We start from the raw sequence: 26,458 nt of genomic DNA, 5'->3' as shown, positions 1-26,458 counted from the left end.
CTGACTCCATGACACACGTTGAGTGACAGACCCCTCATTTGCATAATGAGGCAGAAATGCATAAAGAAATGTATAAGGAAAAGAATACAGAAATAAATAAGTTTGAGGAAATAAATAAGGGGTGAAATGCAAAGAGAAAATTGTGCATAAATAAATACATTAAACAATAAACATAATATAAATAAAAAATAAATGCAAAAATAAATGAATAAATAAAAATTAAGTGCAAAAATAAATAAATACATTCTAAAAATAAATACATAGATAAGTAAAAGGGAAAATTGAACTGAAGAGTAAATAAATAAATATGGGAATTAATACAAAGATAAATAAATAAAGAAGCGAATTAAAACAAATATCAATTTATGTCACATTTGATCAATTAATTAATGGCTACATTCATTTTCAATATTATTTTTGCTACATTTAATGACATATTTATTTATTTATTTATGGAGTCATTTATTTATTCATGCATTTATTGTGTATTTTGGCAGGTTCTGTCCTCCGTACAGTGGGCGCTATATTGACCGAGAAAGTGAAATTCTAAGGAGCCGTGCCAGCAGTGCCTACATGTACCAGGATGCATTGCACGGGAGCTTCTGAGGCCCAGAGGGTCCCCACCAGCCATACCCTCTTGCACAGCTAATGCAGCCTCAGCTTCTCTCCGCTGCCTTCCTTCGGCAGTATACTTTGGCTCTAATAAATACTGCTGAATATCCGAGTCAGCTAAAACACGGTAACATGTTTTTGTTTTATCAGCTTCTCTGTCTTCTAGTTTTGTGTCAAAGTCCATGTTGTCTCACTGCCTGGTTGGCTGGTGATCAGAGACAGAACAACACAACCACCTGGTGACATCACAGTGAAACAGAAATAACTACGGATAAACACTAGATGACGACGTAGATGAAACACACATTTCATATTTCTATCTGAAGTGGAAACATTCAGGATTTTATTTATACAATTGCAGCAAAGACATTCCAACCTATAAAACTGTACTACACTAGAAACTGATTCGGTTTAACATTTGATATTCAAACAAAACAACTCGTAATGTATTATACATAAAAATGAATAAATAAATGTTACTGATATAACGCATCTCAGTCATGGTGCAGCAGTGTGAACAACATCAAGTGTGCACTCGCTCAGTGGAGTATTTAAGGTATTTAATATATAAGGCGATCATACATCATCCGTTATGGAGGCTTTAAATGTTCATAACAAAGAAAATGATACATTATAAACTAAAAAAAGACAACTTACTCTAACTGCAGTATTTCTATTCTGATGTTGATAAGAAAATGACTGAAACATAATGATCTTAAACTATTATACACCACTAGTGATACTTAGAAAACACTTAACTTCTGAGTATCTCTGCTCCTTATGTGTGACACAGTGGAAAACCTCATTAAAATAATTAAAAAACAATACTAAACTGTTTACAATGAGAGGAAAAGCAGAGACAACGTTAGTTTCTTAATCACCGGCATCACAAAAAAATCTGAACACAAAAATAAGACAAACTGAGTGACAAAGTAGAATTAAAATCATTTTCATCGGTACAGTTTTCACATTATCTATTTCAGTTCTCCTGATTGACTATTCATTAAGGGTCAAATACAATAAAATAGCATTAGATTAAAAGAGATGGAACCAACTGATTGCTGTACTGTATGTGTGTTATCATCATCCTTAGTATCCAAAATCACTGCAGCCTCTGTCGTCGTCATCCACGTCTGGTAAAATGTTAATAGGCAATTCATCTCTATTGCTAAAGTATGGAAACAGCTTCTCAGTGATAGTGCATGTGAAGGTGTGTATGTGTGTGTTAGTATCAGGATCAGAGAACGACAGTTTTCCTCTGTTCCAGTCCAGATTGACTCTGATCCTCTGGAGCTTCTCCATCACTGGGAGGACGACTGGTTTGACTGATGGAGGGAAGGCTTTATATTTACCATTAGATAATCCTATTCTCCAGATTCCAGACTGTATCTTCCATTTCCTCCCTACAGACTCTGCTGCCACACCCAGAGACCAGCATGTACTGTCTCCAACCTCAACGTCCCAGCTGTGAGTCCCTGAGTTAAAGCCCTCAGAGCCCAGGACAGGGTGAAAGTAATCAAACCTCTCCGGGTTTTCAGGAAGTTTCTGTTTCTTTCCTCGTCTCACACTGGTCAGATCTTCAGACAGGATGAGGTCTGGATCAGCGGTGTTAGGGTCCAGAATCACAGGAGTGTAGGAGAACATGTCCTTCATCTTTTTCCAGATGTTGAAGGTGAGGTTGCCCAGGTGTTTGGCCTGGTCTATCAGAGCTCCTGAGAGCAGCTGTGGATCCTCCAGCAGGGGCTGCTGCTGGACTCTTTCCACTGCAGCCTTGTAGTTGAGCAGGAATGAGACGTCTCCAGCTCTCAGCTCGTCCTCTGTTGCTCTAACTGTGTCCGAAAGAGCTGCTATCTCTCTGCTCAGAGCCTCCATCTTCTCCTTCATCACCTGACTCTTCTGCTCCTCTTCCTCCCTCAGTGCAGCCATCCTGGCCTCCTCTTCCTCTTCTAGAAACTGGTGAAGCTTCTTAAACTGCTCCTTAATCTGCCTCTCTGCGTGTCGAGCCTGGACCTTCATGTGTTCTGCTGTTTCATCATAGTTTCCTTTAACTTGTTTGAAGAGCTTCAGTTTGTCCTGTAAGGGCTTCAGGGATTTCTGCAGCTCCTCTTTATGATCCTGTGCAACTTCACTGATGGGTCTGAACCTGTGGTCGTTGTGTGTTTTTGAACACACGCAGATGACACACACCGGCTGCTGATGGTCCAGACAGAAGAGTTTGAGTTTCTCAGAGTGCAGACTGCAGAGAGTCTCTGAAGATCTCTCCAGTAAGACGGCCTCACACAGGTTCTTTAACGCCAAACTAACAGGTGGATCGCTCCTTGACGACCTCCTCTTACAAACTGGACACTCCTGTATTTGTTTCCCTCCCCACCAGTTCTGCAGGCAGTCTTTACAGAAGCTGTGGCTACACGACAGGACGACAGGATCTTTGAAGATGTCGTGGCAGATAGGACAGGAGAGATCCTCCTCTGGTATGGAAGCCATTGTGTTTGTAAAATGCTGAAAACAAAGCAGGCAGACAGCAAACTGCAAATCAGTCAGTCTGGCTTTTTATTCTATCAACTAGAGAGTTAACTGTAGTTTCCTTCTGTGGTGGTAAACTCACATTCAGTGTGTGAAGTCAGCAGCGGTTTGGAGCAGCAGTATCCCAGTTGTGTCCTCTCTCAGTGGAGGTTGTGAGTTTACTATCAAGGCAAACGTCACTCCGTCTGTTTCTCTACAAGTGGAAAATGAAACTTTGCGTTTCCTGAGTTGTTTCCAGTGAGTCAAGCGAAGGGGTGGAACTTCATATGTTGTAAATGCTCAGCTGATAACTGTGCCAGAGCAGAGGTTCATCTTGTGGCTCCAGGTGGGTGAGGTGCATTAGACTTGTACTGTAATGTGTAATCACAACCTACCTGGTTTGACTCCCGTCGGATCTTTGTTTCATGTTTTTCTCCCGTCATTTCCAGTCTGCTTATCACCAGAGACTACAAAACAAATCATGCTGGACAGATTGTTTCAGAGTCATCAGTCTCTTAGTGACATTGACAAGTTGGTCGCCTGATGGAGGTCAGAATTTGGCCTTTTGTTGTTTGGTGACGTGTCAAAACTTGAGTTGAATTGTAATTGTGATGAACTTTGGATGCTGCTGAAGTGAAGTCATGCAGTCGAACCGGTTCTGTTAAAACAAGTTCACATTGTTCTGTCACACTGGCGCTGAAAGAACCTCACCCTTATTAATGTGTCTGCCTGATTTAGAAACTGCACTGACTGATCATCTAATACAGCCAGAAAAAAATGTAAAAGAACTGTTCACTACTGTCCTTAATGTACGTTACAGTTGAACTAATGAGGCTGCAACTTATTTCTCTGGAGGACGGAACTTGCCAAAATAAAAAATAAATGAATAAATAAATGACTCAAAAAAATAAATAAATAGCATATAGCCAATTTATGCACTTTGACCCATGCTCTGACTCCATGACACACGTTGAGTGACAGACCCCTCATTTGCATAATGAGGCAGAAATGCATAAAGAAATGTATAAGGAAAAGAATACAGAAATAAATAAGTTTGAGGAAATAAATAAGGGGTGAAATGCAAAGAGAAAATTGTGCATAAATAAATACATTAAACAATAAACATAATATAAATAAAAAATAAATGCAAAAATAAATGAATAAATAAAAATTAAGTGCAAAAATAAATAAATACATTCTAAAAATAAATACATAGATAAGTAAAAGGGAAAATTGAACTGAAGAGTAAATAAATAAATATGGGAATTAATACAAAGATAAATAAATAAAGAAGCGAATTAAAACAAATATCAATTTATGTCACATTTGATCAATTAATTAATGGCTACATTCATTTTCAATATTATTTTTGCTACATTTAATGACATATTTATTTATTTATTTATGGAGTCATTTATTTATTCATGCATTTATTGTGTATTTTGGCAGGTTCTGTCCTCCGTACAGTGGGCGCTATATTGACCGAGAAAGTGAAATTCTAAGGAGCCGTGCCAGCAGTGCCTACATGTACCAGGATGCATTGCACGGGAGCTTCTGAGGCCCAGAGGGTCCCCACCAGCCATACCCTCTTGCACAGCTAATGCAGCCTCAGCTTCTCTCCGCTGCCTTCCTTCGGCAGTATACTTTGGCTCTAATAAATACTGCTGAATATCCGAGTCAGCTAAAACACGGTAACATGTTTTTGTTTTATCAGCTTCTCTGTCTTCTAGTTTTGTGTCAAAGTCCATGTTGTCTCACTGCCTGGTTGGCTGGTGATCAGAGACAGAACAACACAACCACCTGGTGACATCACAGTGAAACAGAAATAACTACGGATAAACACTAGATGACGACGTAGATGAAACACACATTTCATATTTCTATCTGAAGTGGAAACATTCAGGATTTTATTTATACAATTGCAGCAAAGACATTCCAACCTATACAACTGTACTACACTAGAAACTGATTCGGTTTAACATTTGATATTCAAACAAAACAACTCGTAATGTATTATACATAAAAATGAATAAATAAATGTTACTGATATAACGCATCTCAGTCATGGTGCAGCAGTGTGAACAACTTCAAGTGTGCACTCGCTCAGTGGAGTATTTAAGGTATTTAATATATAAGGCGATCATACATCATCCGTTATGGAGGCTTTAAATGTTCATAACAAAGAAAATGATACATTATAAACTAAAAAAAGACAACTTACTCTAACTGCAGTATTTCTATTCTGATGTTGATAAGAAAATGACTGAAACATAATGATCTTAAACTATTATACACCACTAGTGATACTTAGAAAACACTTAACTTCTGAGTATCTCTGCTCCTTATGTGTGACACAGTGGAAAACCTCATTAAAATAATTAAAAAACAATACTAAACTGTTTACAATGAGAGGAAAAGCAGAGACAACGTTAGTTTCTTAATCACCGGCATCACAAAAAAATCTGAACACAAAAATAAGACAAACTGAGTGACAAAGTAGAATTAAAATCATTTTCATCGGTACAGTTTTCACATTATCTATTTCAGTTCTCCTGATTGACTATTCATTAAGGGTCAAATACAATAAAATAGCATTAGATTAAAAGAGATGGAACCAACTGATTGCTGTACTGTATGTGTGTTATCATCATCCTTAGTATCCAAAATCACTGTAGCCTCTGTCGTCGTCATCCACGTCTGGTAAAATGTTAATAGGCAATTCATCTCTATTGCTAAAGTATGGAAACAGCTTCTCAGTGATAGTGCATGTGAAGGTGTGTATGTGTGTGTTAGTATCAGGATCAGAGAACGACAGTTTTCCTCTGTTCCAGTCCAGATTGACTCTGATCCTCTGGAGCTTCTCCATCACTGGGAGGACGACTGGTTTGACTGATGGAGGGAAGGCTTTATATTTACCATTAGATAATCCTATTCTCCAGATTCCAGACTGTATCTTCCATTTCCTCCCTACAGACTCTGCTGCCACACCCAGAGACCAGCATGTACTGTCTCCAACCTCAACGTCCCAGCTGTGAGCCCCAGAGTTAAAGCCCTCAGAGCCCAGGACAGGGTGAAAGTAATCAAACCTCTCCGGGTTTTCAGGAAGTTTCTGTTTCTTTCCTCGTCTCACACTGGTCAGATCTTCAGACAGGATGAGGTCTGGATCAGCGGTGTTTGGGTCCAGAATCACAGGAGTGTAGGAGACCATGTCCTTCATCTTGTTCCAGATGTTGAAGGTGAGGTTGCCCAGGTGTTTGGCCTGGTCTATCAGAGCTCCTGAGAGCAGCTGTGGATCCTCCAACAGGGGCTGCTGCTGGACTCTTTCCACTGCAGCCTTGTAGTTGTGCAGGAATGAGACGTCTTCAGCTCTCAGCTCGTCCTCTGTTGCTCTAACTGTGTCCGAAAGAGCTGCTATCTCTCTGCTCAGAGCCTCCATCTTCTCCTTCATCACCTGACTCTTCTGCTCCTCTTCCTCCCTCAGTGCAGCCATCCTGGCCTCCTCTTCCTCTTCTAGAAACTGGTGAAGCTTCTTAAACTGCTCCTTAATCTGCCTCTCTGCGTGTCGGGCCTGGACCTTCAGGTATTCTGCTGTTTGGTCACAGTTTCCTTTAACTTGTTCCAAGAGCTTCAGTTTGTCCTGTAAGGGCTTCAGGGACTTCTGCAACTCCTCTTTATGATCCTGTGCAGCTTCACTGATGGGTCTGAACCTGTGGTTGTTGTGTGTTTTTGAATCTCTGCAGACGAGACACACCGGCTGCTGATGGTCCAGGCAGAAGAGTTTGAGTTTCTCAGAGTGCAGACTGCAGAGATCCTCTGAACCTCTCTCCGGCCTCACACAGGTTCTTTAACGCCAAGTTTCGAGGTGGATCGCTCCTTGACGACCTCCTCTTACAAACTGGACACTCCTGTATTTGTTTCCCTCCCCACCAGCTCTGCAGGCAGTCTTTACAGAAGCTGTGGCGACACGACTGGATGACAGGATCTTTGAAGATGTCCTGGCAGATAGGACAGGAGAGATCCTCCTCTAGTGCTGAAGCCATTTGCAGAACAATCAAACAGGAGGAAAACCTGCTGTTAGTGATGTTACTTGATGTGCCGAGGCTTCGGAGCGTGTGTCGAGTAATCCAGGAAGTTTTCTGTGAAGCGCGCGTCGAGGCTTGTATGGTTTTAGACCAATGACGTCATTGAAGATGCCCGTAGCCGAAATACAGTTGAGAACTTATTAATCCATGTATAAAAACGAATAATGTCTCCCAGCTATCATTTTCCTTTAGTTACACAAGCACATTCACTGCCCTGTGCCCGCTTAAACCTCTGCCACATTATCTGGAGGATATGTGCCTGTTTTACACTCTTTGACTGACAGGTGGTTTCAAGTCCAGATGAAGTCCAGATGAAGCCTCGAGAGATGAACCCTTTAGTGGACCAATTTGCTGGAGAACTTCAGTTCTTCATGAAGCCTAATCTCGCCATAACTACCTGCTGGTGTGGTTCCCTCCCTCTTTTGGAGCGGTCTCTTGAAGTTACTTTTACTTTTAATCTTTGTTTTTCCTCAACTGGACACGTTAATAATCCAATATCAGTATTCTGTCTTGTAGTTGTCACACACACACACACACATACACATACACACACACACACACACACACACACACACACACACACACACACACACACACACTGTCCCTGAAAGTGATTCATCATTCTGAGATAAGCGAACAGAAATAGCACAATGACTCCATGTGTGTGTCGACCAATCGGGTAACGACCTCCTGGTGACATCACAGTGATGCAGAACCAGGGATAAACACTAGATGATGACGTAGATGAAACACACACACGTTGAGGATTTCATTTTTTTATTTACACAACCACAGCAAAATAATTTCAACCTTTACAACTATACTTTACTAGAATCTGATTCTGTTTAACATTTGATTTCGTATTTTCAAACGAAACAACTTGTAATGTATTATACATAAAAAGATATATGTAAATGTTTCATACATATACAGATTTCCTTCTTCATTGGTATGCAAATAAAGTTATTCAAAAGAAAAAAATCACAGCAGGTTACACATTGAAAGGTTATCCTACATCATCCGGTTATGGAGGCTTTAAATGTTCATAACAAAGAAAATTATACAAAAACAGAAACTAAATCACTCACACTGCCTCGACAATAAAGAACATTATGAACTAAAAAAGAAAAGTTACTCTAACTTCTAACTGTTTAAATTAACTTGCGTGTAAATACTCCACAATCTAAAAATGCTACTCCTTTTGTGTGACCCAGTGGAAACCTCCTTAAATAATAAAATCAATACTAAACTATTTACAATTAGAGTTCGGAAAATTCTCAGAAGACTTTAAAGCTCTTCTCCCCTCTAGCTGTGATGTCACGCGCTCTAGCTCTGAACATTACATCCAATACACACCCATTATAAACTCAGAAAAAGTCTGAAAACAGCATAAAACTTAAGCTGTGATAATTCAAAGACTGTAAAAGACATCAGAAATCTGAATGTAAGTTTAATAGTCCAATAGTCTTGTAACCCGTTTAAAGTTTAAACGGTGTCTGTAGCTGAAAGTATGCGGGAGCAGTAGCATTTCAAAGTGGAGTATGTTTAAGAGGATTTGAAGATTTTCTCCATTGAGGTCCATTGTAAAAGCTTAATATTTTAAAAAGTATAATTGGTGGAGAAAAAAAGTTGAATGTCAACACTAATGACTACGGAAGCCCTGAAAGGCAAGCGAGAACATTTATTTTTAGACAGATTTTTACTTTTTTTTTCTTTTCCTCTAAGAAAAAACAGGTGAAAAAGTCAAAAATGTAGGCAGATTTTTCGAAGTTACTTTTTTTCTTTTCCTCTTAGGGAAAACAGATTGTGTTTGTTGTTGTAATACTTGCTTCGACCACCAGAGGGCACCACTACTACTTTCTAAGTAGCATTCAGGTTTTCTTCCGGTTGAGATTTAATTTCACCATGCACTCTAAACACAAGGTCTGTACAGACGTTTCAACGGCATTGTGTTGCTAGGCAACAGAAACTTTGAAAAATCAGCCTAAATTTTTTTTCCACCTGTTTCCCCTAAGAGACAAAAAAAAGTAAGTTAGAAAAATCGGCCTAAAAAAAATTGTCTCGCAAAAAATCTTGTAAAATCTTAATAGTCGTCATCCACGTTTGGTAAAATCTTAATAGGCAATTCACCGCTATTGCTAAAGTATGGAAACAGCTTCTCAGGGAAAGTGTGTGTGAAGGTGAGTATGTGTGTGTTAGTATCAAGATCAGAGAACGAAAGCAATCCTCTGTTACAGTCCAGATTCACTCTGATCCTCTGGAGCTTCTTCGGCACTGGGAGGACGATTGGACTGCTTGATGATGGGAAGGCTTTATATCTACCTTTACAGAATCCTATTCTCCAGAGTCCAGACCATGTAATCCCTTTCCTCTGGACAGACTTGTTTGCCACACCCAGAAACCAGCATTTACTGTCTCCAACCTCAACGTCCCAGCTGTGAGCCCCTGAGTTAAAGCCCTCAGAGCCCAGGACAGAGTGTGAGGAGTCAAACCTCTCTGGATTATTAGGAAGTTTCTGTTTGTCTCCTCGTCTCACACTGGTCAGATCTTCAGACAGGATGAGGTCTGGACTAGCAGTGTTTGGGTCCAGAATCACAGGAGTGTAGGAGATCATGTCCATCATCTTGTTCCAGATGTTGAAGGCGAGGTTGCCCAGGTGTTTGGCCTGGTCTATCAGAGCTCCTGAGAGCAGCTGTGGATCCTTCAACAGGGGGCGCTGCTGGACTCTTTCCACTGCAGCCTTGTACTTGAGCAGGAATGAGACGTCTCCAGCTCTCAGCTCGTCCTCTGTGGCTCTGACTGTGTCTGAAAGAGCTGCTATCTCTTTGTTCAGAACCTCCATCTTCTCCTTCATCACCTGACTCTTCTGCTCCTCTTCCTCCCGCAGTGCTGCCATGCTGGCCTCCTCTTCCTCTTCTAGAAACTGGTGAAGCTTCTTAAACTGTTCCTTAATCTGCCTCTCTGTGTGTCGAGCCTGGACCTTCATGTGTTCTGCTGTTTCATCATAGTTTCCTTTAACTTGTTTGAAGAGCTTCAGTTTGTCCTGTAAGGGCTTCAGGGATTTCTGCAGCTCCTCTTTGTGATCCTGTGCAACTTCACTGATGGGTCTGAACCTGTGGTTGTTGTGTGTTTTTGAATCTCTGCAGACGAGACACACCGGCTGCTGATGGTCCAGGCAGAAGAGTTTGAGTTTCTCAGAGTGCAGACTGCAGAGAGCCTCTGAACCTCTCTCCGGCCTCACACAGGTTCTTTAACGCCAAGTTTCGAGGTGGATCGCTCCTTGACGACCTCCTCTTACAAACTGGACACTCCTGTATTTGTTTCCCTCCCCACCAGCTCTGCAGGCAGTCTTTACAGAAGCTGTGGCTACACGACAGGATGACAGGATCTTTGAAGATGTCCTGGCAGATAGGACAGGAGAGATCCTCCTCTAGTGCTGAAGCCATTTGCAGAACAATCAAACAGGAGGAAAACCTGCTGTTAGTGATGTTACTTGATGTGCCGAGGCTTCGGAGCGTGTGTCGAGTAATCCAGGAAGTTTTCTGTGAAGCGCGCGTCGAGGCTTGTATCATTTTAGACCAATGACGTCATTGAAGATGCCCGTAGCCGAAATACAGTTGAGAACTTATTATTCCTGAATAAAAACGAATAATGTCTCCCAGCTATCATTTTCCTTTAGTTACACAAGCACATTCACTGCCCTGTGCCCGCTTAAACCTCTGCCACATTATCTGGAGGATATGTGCCTGTTTTACACTCTTTGACTGACAGGTGGTTTCAAGTCCAGATGAAGTCCAGATGAAGCCTCGAGAGATGAACCCTTTAGTGGACCAATTTGCTGGAGAACTTCAGTTCTTCATGAAGCCTAATCTCGCCATCACTACCTGCTGGTGTGGTTCCCTCCCTCTTTTGGAGCGGTCTCTTGAAGTTACTTTTACTTTTAATCTTTGTTTTTCCTCAGTTGGACACGTTAATAATCCAATATATCAGTAGTCTGTCTTGTAGTTGTCAGTTTCGGTTCGTTCGTTGGGTGGAAAAACTAAAAAAACACGGACTTTGATTGGCTGCTTGAGAGGGGGCGGGATCTAAGCGTCCGAGTGAACTCACGTCTGATTGGCTTGCCTGAGCTGCCTGTCTCTCTAGCAGCCAATCAGCACGCCTGTATTCAAACATCACATCTGGTCCTGGCTGCTCACTGACAGATGTTGTGTTGTAGGTGAGCCTCGTCGCTTTTTCTCTCTAAATGATAATTAATGTTTGTCAGAGGAACTGTTACCAACTCACGAGGAAGACTGTGTGTTTATATCAATCCACAGTATATAACCTGAGAGCCTTATAGCGTTTTTTCGCCGTATTGGCCAGATATACGTTAGCACTGTGTATATAATAGAATAGAATAGAAAGCTTTATTGTCATCGTATTCAATACAACGAGATTCACAGTTGCCACTTCTGGTCAGTGCTTTAAAACAAATACTTGACAAGACTAAACGAGGCAGATAAAACATATAACAGGTAAAACACACACAGTTTTAAAGTAAATAAAACAGGTAAAGTAGATGTAATAAATAAATATAAACAGAAGAGTTACACTAGAGGAATAAAATATAAAAATAGATGTAATACAGAGGTAATTGCACTTGTAAAATATGTAGGGTAGATGTAATAAATTAAATGTAAACAAAGTTGCACTTGAGGTGTATATTGCATCAAGGATATATTGCACAGACAAATGTATACACATTCAGTGTATTAATATTGCACAGATTTATTGTTTGTTCAGTGTCTTTATGGCCCAGGGAAAGAAATTGTTCGTTGTCACGCCGGTTATACAAGTACAATCGTGTGAAATGCTTTTTGCTGGGAAGCTGCATTAAAAATAATAAGATGTATTACAATTATAAAAGGAAATACGTTGTACAAGGCATATTAAGAACATATACATATCAGGAAGTATGAATGTACATATAATAATAATAATAATAAATTGGATTTATATAGCGCCTTTCAGGAACCCATGGACGCTTTACAAAGGGGGCACACAAAATCATACTAATAAATAACACAGAGGAGAAACTATAGCTAAGTAATTAAAAGAGTGATGTGTAGGAAGAGTCAGCTGAGATCAGATATATATAAGAAATACTTTGTACAAGGCATATTAAGAACATACGCAGGCATATTAAGAACATATACAGTATAAGATATATTTTTGTGTGTGTTCAATACTTGCAGATGCAGCTGCGGCACAGACTGATAATAAAAACAGAGTCAGGTTGTAGAAGTTGGACTACAAATGTAAAGTTGATCAGCTGAGAAGTTGAATGCATCCTGTGACTCAGGAGGAATTGATGCTATAACGTTACAGGATATTCATTAGAGATATCTGCAACGTCATTTTGACTAGTCAAAACTCTAGATATCTGTAATTACATTTAGACTAGTATGATTCAAACTACTGTTGCCATTCATGTGTATGGGGTTTCTCTTACGGATATACAAGTGTGATTTCTGTGGACTTGAAAAAGAGAGTATTTCACATCTATTCTTTCACTGTATATATTCAATCCAATCCAATCCAAATTTATTTATAAAGCACATTTGAAAACAACAAAAGTTGACCAAAGTGCAACACAATAAAACACTAAGACAAACTTAAAACCAACAGGACATTAAAATAATAAAAGCATTAAGACCAATAGGAATGGAAAAAAGGATTAAAATAGTCAGCTCTCATGCCGAGCCAAAAGCCAAGGAATAAAAGTGCGTTTTGAGGTTTGATTTAAAAACAGGCAGCGTGGGGGACAGCCGAATACGTGGAGGCAACGCGTTCAGGAGCGTTGGAGCTGTAACTGCAAAGGCTCGGTCACCCCTGAGCTTCAACCTCGACCTCGGGACAGTCAGAAGCCACTGGTCAGTTGATCTGAGGGTCCTCGATAAAAGATGTGGTTTTAAAAGATCAGAGAGATAGGTCGGAGCTTGCCCATTAAATGATTTATATGTCAATAATAAAATCAAAAAATCAATCCTAAAACGCACAGGGAGCCAGTGAAGTGGAGCCAGAATCGGGGTGATGTGCTCATGTTTACGTGTACCAGTTAAAAGACAAGCTGCCGCGGTCAAGAATACAAGAATGTTCTGGATGGATGGAGCCAACTTTCTACAAAAGAAAGTTAAGATGAATGTGGATTAAATATGTTTAATGTAAGCCACCTTTCCCTGCACTTTATTTATGACTTCAAACAGTATAGCACCATCATACCCAATATTAAAAACAAAAAAGCCATTAAGACTTTTAAATTATTAAATGATTATAATATGATGTATGTTTATAATATAAACTCTGGCATTATGAAATGTATATGTCATTATTTTTGTTTTGTCTTGTTTTTTTTGTTCAACTGTCTATGTACAGTATCTGTACCTCTGTTAATGAGCATGAGTTCAACAAAGAAAGCGTTATAAAAACATTTTTAAATTCAGTTGCGGAAATCTACAATTGAATTCTGATTCGTCATAATTCCAGTTCAAGATATCTTTAACTCCCCTCAATTGTAGATATCTACATTGTACTTTTTTAGATATCTGAAATTAAATTGTGTGTAGTCAGAATTAAAATTGTGATTAAAATGAGGTTGTAGCTCGTTGTTGCCCTCGTTGGTGTTTTAACTGTTTCTCTTATGAGTTATTGATCCAGGAAGTTTGAATCTGTAAATATTTAATATACAAGAACAGACTGCTTATACAGTTCTACAGCCTCTGTAAGACACTCCAGTCCAGATGTTAGATTGGTCTGAATTTTCTCAGATCAAACTACAGTATTAGGCCAACACAGCCTTTGATGGTGTACAGGTTTTTGCCAAATAAAAAAATAGAATGATTCCTCTAGTCTCATGCCTTTTCTTTCATCCTGTTATGAACCTAGTTCAAAGCAATTGTTTTTTTATTCATATTAGTTCAATTAGAAATACTTAATAGAATTCAGTTTACAAAAATGGGTTCTATGTGTACCCACGAGTCTCCTCTTTACAGACATGCCCACTTTATGATAATCACATATAAATGTGTTATTGTCTCCTAGTCTAAAATGGTATGTTTGAATATTTCTGCATACTGGGGTCCCTAAACAGTCTTGAATTACATAAATTGTGTATCACTGTAAAGCTGAAACTCTTGTGGATCCAATGAGCCCAACTGTATTCATGTGAGATGATGTTAGTCCCCACAGGAGACATTTCATTGTAGTGAAATGTTACCTCATTGTATAAAATGACCTGTGGTGACCTCTAGGATAATCACAGCCTCATGAAACTTTACAGCCACAAACTAGAGACCCAGAGCATTCAGAGGATGGATGGCTTTCCTAGCTAGATTGACAATAAGGGGGTTTCTGAGCAGTTTACTCAACAGAAGTGCTCGCCATCCAATCACAGAAAAATGCAATTCTTGCAGAAATCTCCAAATGTCAAAAGTTTCTAATCCCAAATCACAGCATGGTTTTTTCTATGGTGTTCCTCAAGGTCTTGGTGTCTTAATGTGGCATTTTGGAGGGATTATTGATAATTTTTATCAATTCTCCAGTGGTAAAAAATGGTTAAATTTATCACCAAGTTTGTGTAACAAATGGTATCAACCCAAAAATAGCTGCAACAGCTTATGAGACATAATAGAGCATGGGGATGGTACTTTTATTCAAGCAAATGGTTTTGCATCCACAGATGAAGTTGGGCCATATAAAACATTAAACAGACTGTCTTTGCAAATATGAAGCTTTCCAGTCCACAGTTTTAGAAACCAAACCTGTATTAGAAACCAGTAAAAGTGGTCTGCTGTGCTCTCTGGTGGTGCAGAGTGGAAGTGCAGCTGGTGCAACACTGGTGCAACACACCTGACACACAGATTTGTGCAGAGTCACTGTGATGTGGGCGCTGAATCATTGAACAGCTGCCTCACTGAGAGAGAGAGTGTTTATCTCCTTGGATATCTGGGTTAGTCTGACTCACCTCGGTGACAGCATGTGTGTAACGATGACTAAACACCTTAGATGTGGACCGACTCATCTGTCTCTCTGTTAGAAGTGAATCTGACTCTACCGGCCTGTAAACAGTCTGATCTCAACACAATAACATGTGATTTACTGGATGGAGTGTTTGTGTAATTCAAATCCCTCACCTTCCACCTGTTGCCCGCAAGCATCAGTTGACTCACAACACACAGCAGGTGAGGAAAAGAAAAGAAAGAAAGAAGAGGCTGAATAGAAAGATGTCTGAATGATTGTTGAGGGGATCAAAAGGAGCGATGAGTCACTCCTTTAGTCTCTGCTGGTGACATTAGATACGTTCAACTTTCACCTAAAGACCTCTTATGCTGCATTCACAGCAAGAGCGTAGCAAGTTTTCGCGAGTTGGACCGCCGGGATCATTAGTGTTCATTCGCTCTAGACGCTCCGGAGAGGAGGAGGAGCTTGTCTCCATAGATACCAACAACTTTTCTTTCCTCCATTTCGTCCATCAACCATGGAAGAAATAACCACTGTTGCTGCTTTGTACAGTTGTGGAAGTGCCAGATATGTCAGAAAACCAAAGGCCGTCGTGTCTGGGTTCATAACGTCACCCGACGGCGAGCTGTATTCACATACAGTACCATTACACTGACTGTACCTATCAGCCACACGTCGCTACTGCGGTATGGACCCAAAATAAACAGATTATGCTGTGATTTAATATCAATAAACAGATCCAAATGATGCTGAAATAACTACATAGTGATGCTGATTAGTAAAAAGTCTGAATTCATGCTTTGTCAGGTCTGTTACCAAGACGACAAGCAAACAACTTTTAAAATGCTTGTTTTCTGAATGGAGTTTGGATGGATCAGTGCCAGGCTATGCAGCTGCTCCATCAACACTCAACACAAAGTCATCTAGGCATAAATACGGCAGCGACGTTGTTGTTTCTACCATAGACAGTCTGGTTTATACACAGCGTTTGGTCCGCTCTCTGTACAGACATGATGTACTATCGTAGCTCTGGGTGACCACAGACGCCTACAAGATTTATTTATCCTCCATTTCTGATTCAACGGTGTCAGGATGTCAGTGACGACAGGAGGAGAATCTCAACGCTGAAAGGCTTTCACCACACAGCGTCACGCCAATTTCACGTGTTCACATCACGTCATTTGCTTCGCCTGGCGTGAATTCCCATCTATTTGCCTTTTTGCATTGGCTTTGTATGGAATTGTGCTGTGCGAAAAGCTACACTCTTGGTGTGAATGCCCCATTACCCAGTCTACTTTACCTACAATGATTACAATAATTATTCTTGCTGGTCTTATTATTAGTATGAAAGTCCATTTCCACCAAAAATATACAGGAAAACTTTACCATAAGAAAAATACTCATGTTAAATCAAAATGATGAAATAAGTCAAAATGTTGTCTCCATATCTAAAGATTTGTATTTTGATCATGTATACTTTTACTGTTTACCTACTTATTATAATACTGATTGGCCACAATCTTGTTTTGTTTTTTACTGATGCCTCTTGTTGTTTGCTGCTGTAATACTTCAAAATTCTAATAAAGGATTATCTTATCTTAAATTAAATTAAATGAGTTTTATTGCTACCTGGGAACATTTCAAATGGCAGATCGTATCCAAATGGCCTCTACTAAAACCTCTCTATCTTTGCTCTGCTTCATTTTATTAGCAGCATCAGGTAATGTCCAGATGTTGTGATGTGGTTTGCAAGAGTTTTTGCGGCAACTGAGTCGGTTACTATCTGTGGGTTCATCGGTATAAATGACTCCTTTCACATACAAGTAGTCATGTGATAAAGTGTTTGCTGTTTATATAATTATTTATTATTATAGCCGCTTTAACGATAACTGAGAGAATGAGGAGAAGATCATATTATCCAGGATATCAATTCAATTTTTCAATTCAATTCAATATGCTTTATTGGCACGACTGTCAGGTGAACAAATATTGCCAAAGCGTCAATTCAATAATAATAAGAAAAAAAGAACAAAATAAAAACATAAAAATATATATGCATACATACAATTCATTAAGGAAATTACAATATATAGATATTTAAAAAGAACATGAAAATTGTAGAAAACATTACAGAAATAATTCATGTTTGTTGTGTCAATAAAACAAACAAACAAATAAAAAACAATTAAGAACAATATATTGCAATATCAAAATTTCAAATGTAAAAAAAAAAAACATGAAGTAGAGGAGTAAATAAAAGATCACTGAACGGCTTCAGAGGATAAATACTGATTAAACTGTCTGCTTATGAAGATCTGGTTAAAAGCTCAGGAAAAAAAACAAGTACACAGAGTTTGACTTGAGACTATTTTAAGATTTGTTGTGAAAATATACAGTACGTAATTAGCGCGTTTTTATCTCAGGATTAAAGAAATGATTAATGAAATACTCTGCTTTGAAAGTTAACTGTATCTGATGTGTTTTTTTTCCACAAAAAAAACGACCTTTTGGCCTGTGCCTTTTCCCCCATTAAAACGAATCTAAATTATTTAATTTTAACAGTTTAACTTCTGGACACAAGATGTCTTCTACTTCACTATAAAGTCAATTCTCTGTTTGTGACCTTGAGGTTTCAAATGTCCACGTCACACCGGTTGAAATGTCACATAAATCATTCTGCACAGTGAAACTCAACCATCTGAACAAAGAAAACACGTTTTTGGGAGGTCGGGAGGCTTTAACTTTCTTCCCCAACAAAATGTTAAATATGATTTAATTATTAAAACTTACGCAGAAGTCAAACTAAATGATTCAACATTACATTCAGTTGTAAAAAATATTATAAAATACCATTTTTTTGCTGTTCAAACAAATCAAGACAGTTTGCTAAGAAAGATAGAAATTGAAGATTGCTAATTGTTTTTTTAAAAGCTAATAACTCTTTAAAATGAGTGGTTGATGTAGGGTCTTTAACGTCTTCTCTTGGCCGCTGTGTCTGATGTCGGTCCTCTCTTCCTTTTGCTGTCATATTCTTCTTCTTCTGTGGTCCTGTTAGTGTTCAATTCACATTAGCAGAACAAGACTGAAATGTGCGGTTGACCCAGACAGAAATATATTAAAGAATAGGTTCAGTCAGTGTTTAAACAATACGTTCATGCTCATATGTACACTGGTCGCTGTAATTGTTCCTCCTGTCTGTGACTATAACAAGCTGTTGTGCAGGTTGTATTTTAGTCAATTTCATCTCATTTTTTAAATCTCATCTTTATTTCATTCTGTTTTTATTGCTTATTGTTTTAAATGTCATTGTAATGCTTGTCTTTTCATTGTGTTTGAAATGTGCTCCATAAATGAAGCTGCCTTGCCTTTAAACACACTAATCTGTAATTCTAACTGGATTGTATTTTATTGTTTCATTAGTATCTTAAACAACCCGCCGCCATCAACGCAGCCCCTTGCACTGGTTTAATTTAACGCAGTGCTGTTTTCTGACTTAATCCTAAATGATGGGGGACAAAATCCACAGTCGTTATTCTGCACAAAACATTCAGCTGAGGCTAAAAATGACGCTGTAGGCGCTAATTAATCATTAAATAATCAGCCTTTTAGTACCAGATTTCCTGTTTGTGTCTCCACAGAGAGTTGTGATAACTAATCAAAAACAGGAAATAATGTATAAGAACTGCTGAAGCTACATTCATTAACTTCTTAACTTTGGAATACATTTTTGCACAGATAGAGGAATGGGATTTTTTTTCTTCCATTACTAACATTGAAATTGCTTTGTATCCAGTATGGACAAGAGAAACCATTAAACAATGCTTTCAGTGTACATATGGGCCTTTAAACACCAAAATACACACACACACACACACACACACACACACACACACACACACACACACACACACACACACACACACACAGTATAGTAGTGTCAGTATTCATTAAACTTTGCAGAAGCAAAATTACAACTGTAATCCATTGATGCATTGAAGTGCATTTATTTAACATGCTGTAATTGATTAGAATATATAATTAAAGACTGCGATTGATCAAATTGAATTGAACTGTGTTCAAACTGTAAGATTTATGATGCATTCAATCTTTGCTGAAAGAGCTGAAATCTACGGAGGATGGAACAAAAAAATATGTCATTAAATATAGCAAAAATAATATAAAAAATAAAGGTAGCCATTAATTCAATGATAAAATGTGACATAAGTTGATATGTCTTTATTTATTTATCTTTGTATTCATTTCCTTATTTATTTATTTATTTACTCTTCTGTTTCATTTTCCCTTTTATTTATTTATGTTTTTATTTTTATTAATTTTTAAAGGTATCAATTTATTTTTTCACTTATTTTTTATTTATTTCATATTTATTTTAAAATGTATTTATTTATTTATGCATGATTTTCCCATTGCATTTCATCCCTTATTTATTTATGAACTCTTTTATATATTTATTTTTTATTTTGGCAGCTTACATCCTCCATAGCAATTAACTCAAAATGCAGTTTGATTAAATAGTTCCACTCTATGCATAAATAAAGTACATACAGTATATGTGTCCCTAATGTCAATAAAACAAAACATACCTTTCTTCTGAGTTTATCTTTTAGTGGATGTTGTCGTGGTTTTTCGGGGCGGCGACATCTTCCTCTGTCTCGCTGCTTTCTGATTGGTCTTCAGCTTCACCTCCACAGGGTAGTGGTCACTGATACTCTGAGTCTGGGAAACCAAATCAAGTTGGAATAATTGTCCTTTAAAATACAGTAAACTGTCAATGAGTTCAACACAAACATGAGTCTCACTTCTCCATCCGTCAGCTTGAACGCTTTCTGGAAGTTGAAGGGCTTGGCCGAGCCGGGGACGATGGCGTCCAGCGTTATCTGTTTGTACACCACGATCCTGTTGGCAGGAAATACATCACAAGGTTTAAAAGCAATCAAACAAGACACAAATCTGCCCAGATCACACTGTAGCACTGAGATGTGTGTTACCTGTCGTAGGTGTGGTCATTACAGTTACTAGTCGTTGTTCCGACATCATCGGCTATCAGCCAATGATATGGAGCAGAGGAGATGCTGATCTTGTCCTTCCTCTTCTTGGAGAGATATCTTCCATCGGCATTAAAGTCCCCCAAAATCATAATTTTCTGCAAAAGAAATAACAACACAACCAAAGCCATGATGAAAGATTCTAAAGTTGATCCTTACTAAAGTCTGCTTACTGCTGAGTAACAACCAGAATTAAATTAAAGAGTGACTTTACACCCTCTGAAAATCTGTTTTTGTTGACTTCCAGTGGTTGAACTTCTCACCTTGCAGCAACAATGTATGAACCCATAGAGAACTATCACTTAAGTCTGCCGTTCCCCTCGGTTCTATATGCATTTTAGCTTCCATCAGCTCATTGTTACAATCCGCAACTTTGCTGTTTTGGGTTTGCTTTAAATCTCTTACCAGCCTGCTCAGGTACTCTGTTCACTACCTGCTCAGGTACTCTGTTCACTACCTGCTCAGGTACTCTGTTCACTACCTGCTCAGGTATTCTGTTCACTACCTGCTCAGGTATTCTGTTCACTACCTGCTCAGGTACACTGTTCATTACCTGCTCAGGTATTCTGTTCACTACCTGCTCAGGTACTCTGTTCACTACCCGCTCAGGTACTCTGTTCACTACCCTCTCAGATACTCTGTTCATTACCCGCTCAGGTACTCTGTTCACTACCCGCTCAGGTACTGTGTTCACTACCCGCTCAGGTACTCTGTTCACTACCCGCTCAGGTACTGTGTTCACTACCCGCTCAGGTACTCTGTTCATTACCCGCTCAGGTACTGTGTTCACTACCCGCTCAGGTACTCTGTTCATTACCCGCTCAGGTACTGTGTTCACTACCCGCTCAGGTACTCTGTTCGCTACCCGCTCAGGTACTCTGTTCACTACCCGCTCAGGTACTGTGTTCACTACCCGCTCAGGTACTCTGTTCACTACCCGCTCAGGTACTGTGTTCACTACCCGCTCAGGTACTCTGTTCATTACCCGCTCAGGTACTGTGTTCACTACCCGCTCAGGTACTCTGTTCATTACCCGCTCAGGTACTGTGTTCACTACCCGCTCAGGTACTCTGTTCATTACCCGCTCAGGTACTGTGTTCACTACCCGCTCAGGTACTCTGTTCATTACCCGCTCAGGTACTGTGTTCACTACCCGCTCAGGTACTGTGTTCACTACCCGCTCAGGTACTCTGTTCACTACCCGCTCAGGTACTGTGTTCACTACCCGCTCAGGTACTCTGTTCATTACCCGCTCAGGTACTGTGTTCACTACCCGCTCAGGTACTCTGTTCATTACCCGCTCAGGTACTGTGTTCACTACCCGCTCAGGTACTCTGTTCGCTACCTGCTCAGGTTGAAAATGTCATTGTTCGCTGTAAACATGGCCAAACATTGTTTCCACTCAAACCCATAAAATGATATTGCTACCATACTTTATATACTTTATACATTTCCAACTTACATCAGTCCTCCATCTTTTCTTCGCGGCTTCGACCACAACAGCCAGAGCTTCCAGCTCTATCTCTGCGTCCGCTGGTTTGGTGTGAACTGGAATCAGGACCAGCTTCTGCACAACTGGAAGCACAAACACACCCAGTAAGACACAGCTTAACTGGACACACACATACACATACAGTATATATATATACTGTTTATATAAACCCAATTCTAACTTTAACCTTAAAATCAAGTCTTAACCTTTAAACAGCCCATTGAAAGTCTGTCCCAAACTGAGGACCGGTCAAAATGTCCTCACAACAGCTAAAATTGATATTGGTCCTCACAAAGATAGCCGTACAAGACACACACACACACACACACACACACATACACATTTACACACAAGTACCTGTATTTGGACACTTGAGCAGTAGGATGAAAGGCTCTCTTTCGAACATGTCTACAACATTATCATCTTCATCATCTTCTTCATCATCTTCCTCTTGTTCACCTTCATATTCCTCTTGTTCACCTTCATATTCCTCTTGTTCACCTTCATATTCCTCTTGTTCACCTTCATATTCCTCTTGTTCGCCTTCATATTCCTCTTGTTCGCCTTCATATTCCTCTTGTTCACCTTCATATTCCTCTTGTTCGCCTTCATATTCCTCTTGTTCGCCTTCATATTCCTCTTGTTCGCCTTCATATTCCTCTTGTTCGCCTTCATATTCCTCTTGTTCACCTTCATATTCATATTGTTCACCTTCATATTCCTCTTGTTCACCTTCATATTCATATTGTTCATCTTCATATTCCTCTTGTTCACCTTCATATTCCTCTTGTTCACCTTCATATTCCTCTTGTTCATCTTCATATTCCTCTTGTTCACCTTCATATTCCTCTTGTTCACCTTCATATTCCTCTTGTTCACCTTCATATTCCTCTTGTTCATCTTCATATTCCTCTTGTTCACCTTCATATTCCTCTTGTTCACCTTCATATTCCTCTTGTTCACCTTCATATTCCTCTTGTTCACCTTCATATTCCTCTTGTTCACCTTCATATTCCTCTTGTTCACCTTCATATTCCTCTTGTTCACCTTCATATTCATATTGTTCACCTTCATATTCCTCTTGTTCACCTTCATATTCCTCTTGTTCACCTTCATATTCCTCTTGTTCACCTTCATATTCATCTTGTTCACCTTCATATTCATCTTCTCCATCATCATCATTATCTTCTTCTTCTTCTTCTTCTTCTTCTTCTTCTTCTTCATCTTCTTCTTCTTTGTACTGGTAGGCGTCGATCATCGTCACCTCATCCTTTCTGAGACACACACACACACACACACACACACACACAGATGAATGCACACATGTACTGTATCCAAAACTTTATAAACAGACAGTAACATCCTTAATTTTATCTTTATTTTTCAAGATGTACTCAATACCTCGGTCAACTACATTTCTTTTGTTATTATATTTATTTATTTCACAGCTGTGTTGAATACTCGATTCTGATTGGTCAATCATGGCGCTCTACGGTCTGTTATGGTCTGTTGTTATGTATAACAGATCGTTGCTATGTATAACAGGTTGCTATGTATAACAGACTGTTGCTACATATAGCAGACTGTTTCTACGTATAGCAGACTGTTGCTATGTATAACAGACCGTTGCTACGTATAGCAGACTGTTTCTACGTATAGCAGACTGTTGCTATGTATAACAGACCGTTGCTACGTATAGCAGACTGTTTCTACGTATAGCAGACCGTTGCTACGTATAACAGACCGTTGCTATGTATAGCAGACTGTTGCTATGTATAACAGACCGTTGCTATTTATAACAGACCATTGCTACATATAACAGACCGTTGCGACGTATAACAGAAGGTTGCTACGTATAGCAGACTGTTGCTATATATAACAGACTGTTGCTACGTATAGAAGACTGTTGCTATGTATAACAGACCGTTGCTACATATAACAGACTGTTGCTACGTATAACAGACCGTTGCTACATATAGCAGACTGTTGCTATGTATAACAGACCGTTGCTACGTATAGCAGACTGTTGCTACGTATAACAGACCGTTGCTACGTATAGCAGACTGTTGCTATGTATAACAGACCGTTGCTACGTATAACAGACCGTTGCTACATATAACAGACCGTTGCAACGTATAGCAGACCGTTGCTACGTATAGCAGACCGTTGCTATGGATAGCAGACTGTTGCTACGTATAGCAGTTCTGATGTCGGACTCTGGAGGACCGTTTTTGTGTCAAATTATTGATTTCTTCAGTAAGTAGCCGTGTAATAAGCGGGATAATGTAAAGCTAGCGGGTCATTGCATCGGCCTGTCGGGGATTCTTTCACATCAATGACCGGCTCGCTGTACATTATCTATTATTAATTGTTAGTTAGCAAGATATCTCAGAACTACTTGAAGTATTTCAGTTAAACTTTGTGGAAAGTTGCATGACCTGTTTGGTCCAATGGAACCACCATGTGATCACTTATAAAGCACTTTATGTTTTAGCTCATAACTCCTGAACCATAAAGCTGCTAATCATAATATACAAATCGCCCTCAAACAAAACAAATTTACAAAATATTTTCTATCTATTTTGTCTTTGACATGCCACATAGTTTTCCTATAATTATCAACCAAATTAATGAAGGCGTTGTCTATTTGAGGCAATCCTGAGAATGTGATGGTAGTTCACCTATAGGTGGTGCTACAGCAACATGATCACATTTAAATGGTGTGACGACCCCTCCTCCCTCTCCTTTAACAATGGCCATAACTAACTTCACTTAAAATTTTGCACAATTTGTTCATTTTGATGCGGATCCAGAGGCAGGTTATATTTTTCTAAATTTTTTCTTTTCTTTTAAATGTTTTACTAAGTTAAGAGATTCAGAGGATTGTGCAGTCTTGGCAGATGTGAGCTCTGTTATTTTGTCGGACGTTCGTGACACTTAATGACACTGTGGTGAGCAGACACTCACAGTTTCATTTGCTGTGTGAATTATTCACTTCATACCTGTAGAAGTACACAAACTTCTCCTTGTGGGAGCTTCGTCCAAGCGATTCACTGCACATCATGGTGTACGGGTGTTTTTTGTTCCTTCTGTCAGAAAACAGACAAAACTGAATGACTCACTGTCATCACATCATTGGTTCTTATTTGTGCCATTGTAGAGGTCCCACAGTATTTCATTTCTTGATTTGTTTTCAGTCTCACCATTCTTAATGTTATATGCGCAAATAATTTAAGTGTATTTAAAAGCTAGATTCAATCCGAGAGACCAGCTCCCTCTAGCCTCTGTAATTGTAGTTATTCTCTCATTTCTCTCATCGACTCTTTTCTGAAAAGTTGAAACATGTCACCCCTGAAATATTTAGACACATTTACGCTAAAGTGTGATACATTTGGATGCATTTAACTACTTTTACTGGCATTGTAAAAATAGACCTTTTTGACTTGTCTGGAGCCGGTTACACAAACATAGACTATAACTAACACGGTCTCAGGGCAGTTCATGAAATAGTTACGAAATGTAATCTATTTGATTCGTGTACATAGACATAAATTTCATTTTATTTTTGTGAAGCTCAGCACGACTTTCAACAACGTATTTTTCAAGCGTTTTCCCATGAATGTCCAGCAACACGTGACGCACGTGTCAATTTTCGCTCCAGTCTTTTCAAAATAAAACTACTTAGTTAGGTTTAGGAAAAGATCGTCTTGGTTGGGATAAGGCAACAAAACCACTTAGTTAGGTTTAGGAAAAGATCGACTTGGTTAGGATTAGGCAACAAAACCACTTAGTTAGGTTTAGGAAAAGATGGACTTGGTTAGGATTAGGCAACAAAACTACTTAGTTAGGTTTAGGAAAAGATCGACATGGTTAGGATTAGGCAACAAAACTACTTAGTTAGGTTTAGGAAAAGATGGACTTGGTTAGGAGTAGGCAACAAAACTACTTAGTTAGGTTTAGGAAAAGATCGACATGGTTAGGATTAGGCAACAAAACTACTTAGTTAGGTTTAGGAAAAGATCGACACGGTTAGGATTAGGCAACAAAACTACTTAGGTTTAGGAAAAGATGGACTTGGTTAGGATTAGGCAACAAAACTACTTAGTTAGGTTTAGGAAAAGATGGACTTGGTTAGGAGTAGGCAACAAAACTACTTAGTTAGGTTTAGGAAAAGATCGTCTTGGTTAGGAGTAGGCAACAAAACTACTTAGTTAGGTTTAGGAAAAGATCGACATGGTTAGGATTAGGCAACAAAACTACTTAGTTTAGGAAAAGATTGCGTTTGGGTTCAAATAACTCCACAAATGCTGTAGCTTAATTACAGAAGTTGCGTGAGAAATAAATCAACGTTGACTTCTGGTTTCACACGGGACATGAACAGCGGTCTCCTGGTGAAAGTCTGGTGTTTCTAGACCCACCCATCCACACCGACCTCCTCACTACACGGCGTTTGCCGCTCTTTATACTTCCTGGTTCACAATTACATGGATTACATATGAATAGATTTCGTGCTGACATGAGGAAAAAAAATGTGTGTCTCTGTACGCTAATCAATATTTTGAGACTATTTCACGATCTGCTGTATGACTGGGCTGATAATTACACATGTTTGACAAGTCAAAATACTTACAGTGCAAAAAAGGTCTTTTGACTTAAAAATGCTCCAGATGTCTGTTAAGTTGGTTAAAAGTAGCCTGGTAGGGGCG

The 26,458-nt window shown here is 39.1% G+C and overlaps 2 protein-coding genes and 2 pseudogenes across 2 annotated transcripts in view; all 4 read right to left on the bottom strand.

Annotated features, from left to right (window-relative positions):
* Positions 1 to 925: 925 nt before the first annotated feature.
* Positions 926 to 3,356, bottom strand: LOC141774726 (nuclear factor 7, ovary-like). The gene has a single exon (XM_074647513.1). The coding sequence runs from the start codon at positions 3,094 to 3,096 to the stop codon at positions 1,702 to 1,704; it is 1,395 nt and encodes a 464-aa protein (XP_074503614.1). The 5' UTR covers positions 3,097 to 3,356; the 3' UTR covers positions 926 to 1,701.
* Positions 3,357 to 5,254: 1,898 nt separating this feature from the next.
* Positions 5,255 to 7,303, bottom strand: LOC141774731 (nuclear factor 7, ovary-like; annotated as a pseudogene).
* A 1,976-nt stretch (positions 7,304 to 9,279) lies between these two features.
* On the bottom strand, positions 9,280 to 11,217 carry LOC141778346 (nuclear factor 7, ovary-like; annotated as a pseudogene).
* Positions 11,218 to 16,948: 5,731 nt separating this feature from the next.
* Positions 16,949 to 26,458, bottom strand: part of LOC141778340 (uncharacterized) — an 11,104-nt gene continuing 1,594 nt past the window's right edge. Inside the window, exons 4-10 of the mRNA XM_074652540.1 lie at positions 24,755 to 24,841; positions 22,110 to 23,026; positions 21,723 to 21,835; positions 20,204 to 20,358; positions 20,015 to 20,111; positions 19,799 to 19,931; positions 16,949 to 18,242 (exon numbers count right to left, since the gene is read on the bottom strand). Of these exons, the coding sequence (XP_074508641.1) occupies positions 19,812 to 19,931; positions 20,015 to 20,111; positions 20,204 to 20,358; positions 21,723 to 21,835; positions 22,110 to 23,026; positions 24,755 to 24,841 (1,489 nt within the window). The 3' untranslated portion in view covers positions 16,949 to 18,242; positions 19,799 to 19,811. The remainder of the gene's footprint in view (positions 18,243 to 19,798; positions 19,932 to 20,014; positions 20,112 to 20,203; positions 20,359 to 21,722; positions 21,836 to 22,109; positions 23,027 to 24,754; positions 24,842 to 26,458) is intronic.

Source organism: Sebastes fasciatus, chromosome 1 (genome assembly GCF_043250625.1).
Source record: "Sebastes fasciatus isolate fSebFas1 chromosome 1, fSebFas1.pri, whole genome shotgun sequence".
Lineage (NCBI taxonomy): Eukaryota > Metazoa > Chordata > Actinopteri > Perciformes > Sebastidae > Sebastes > Sebastes fasciatus.
Note: the sequence above shows the minus strand (reverse complement) of the source record. Positions and strands in the feature narration are given on the sequence as shown.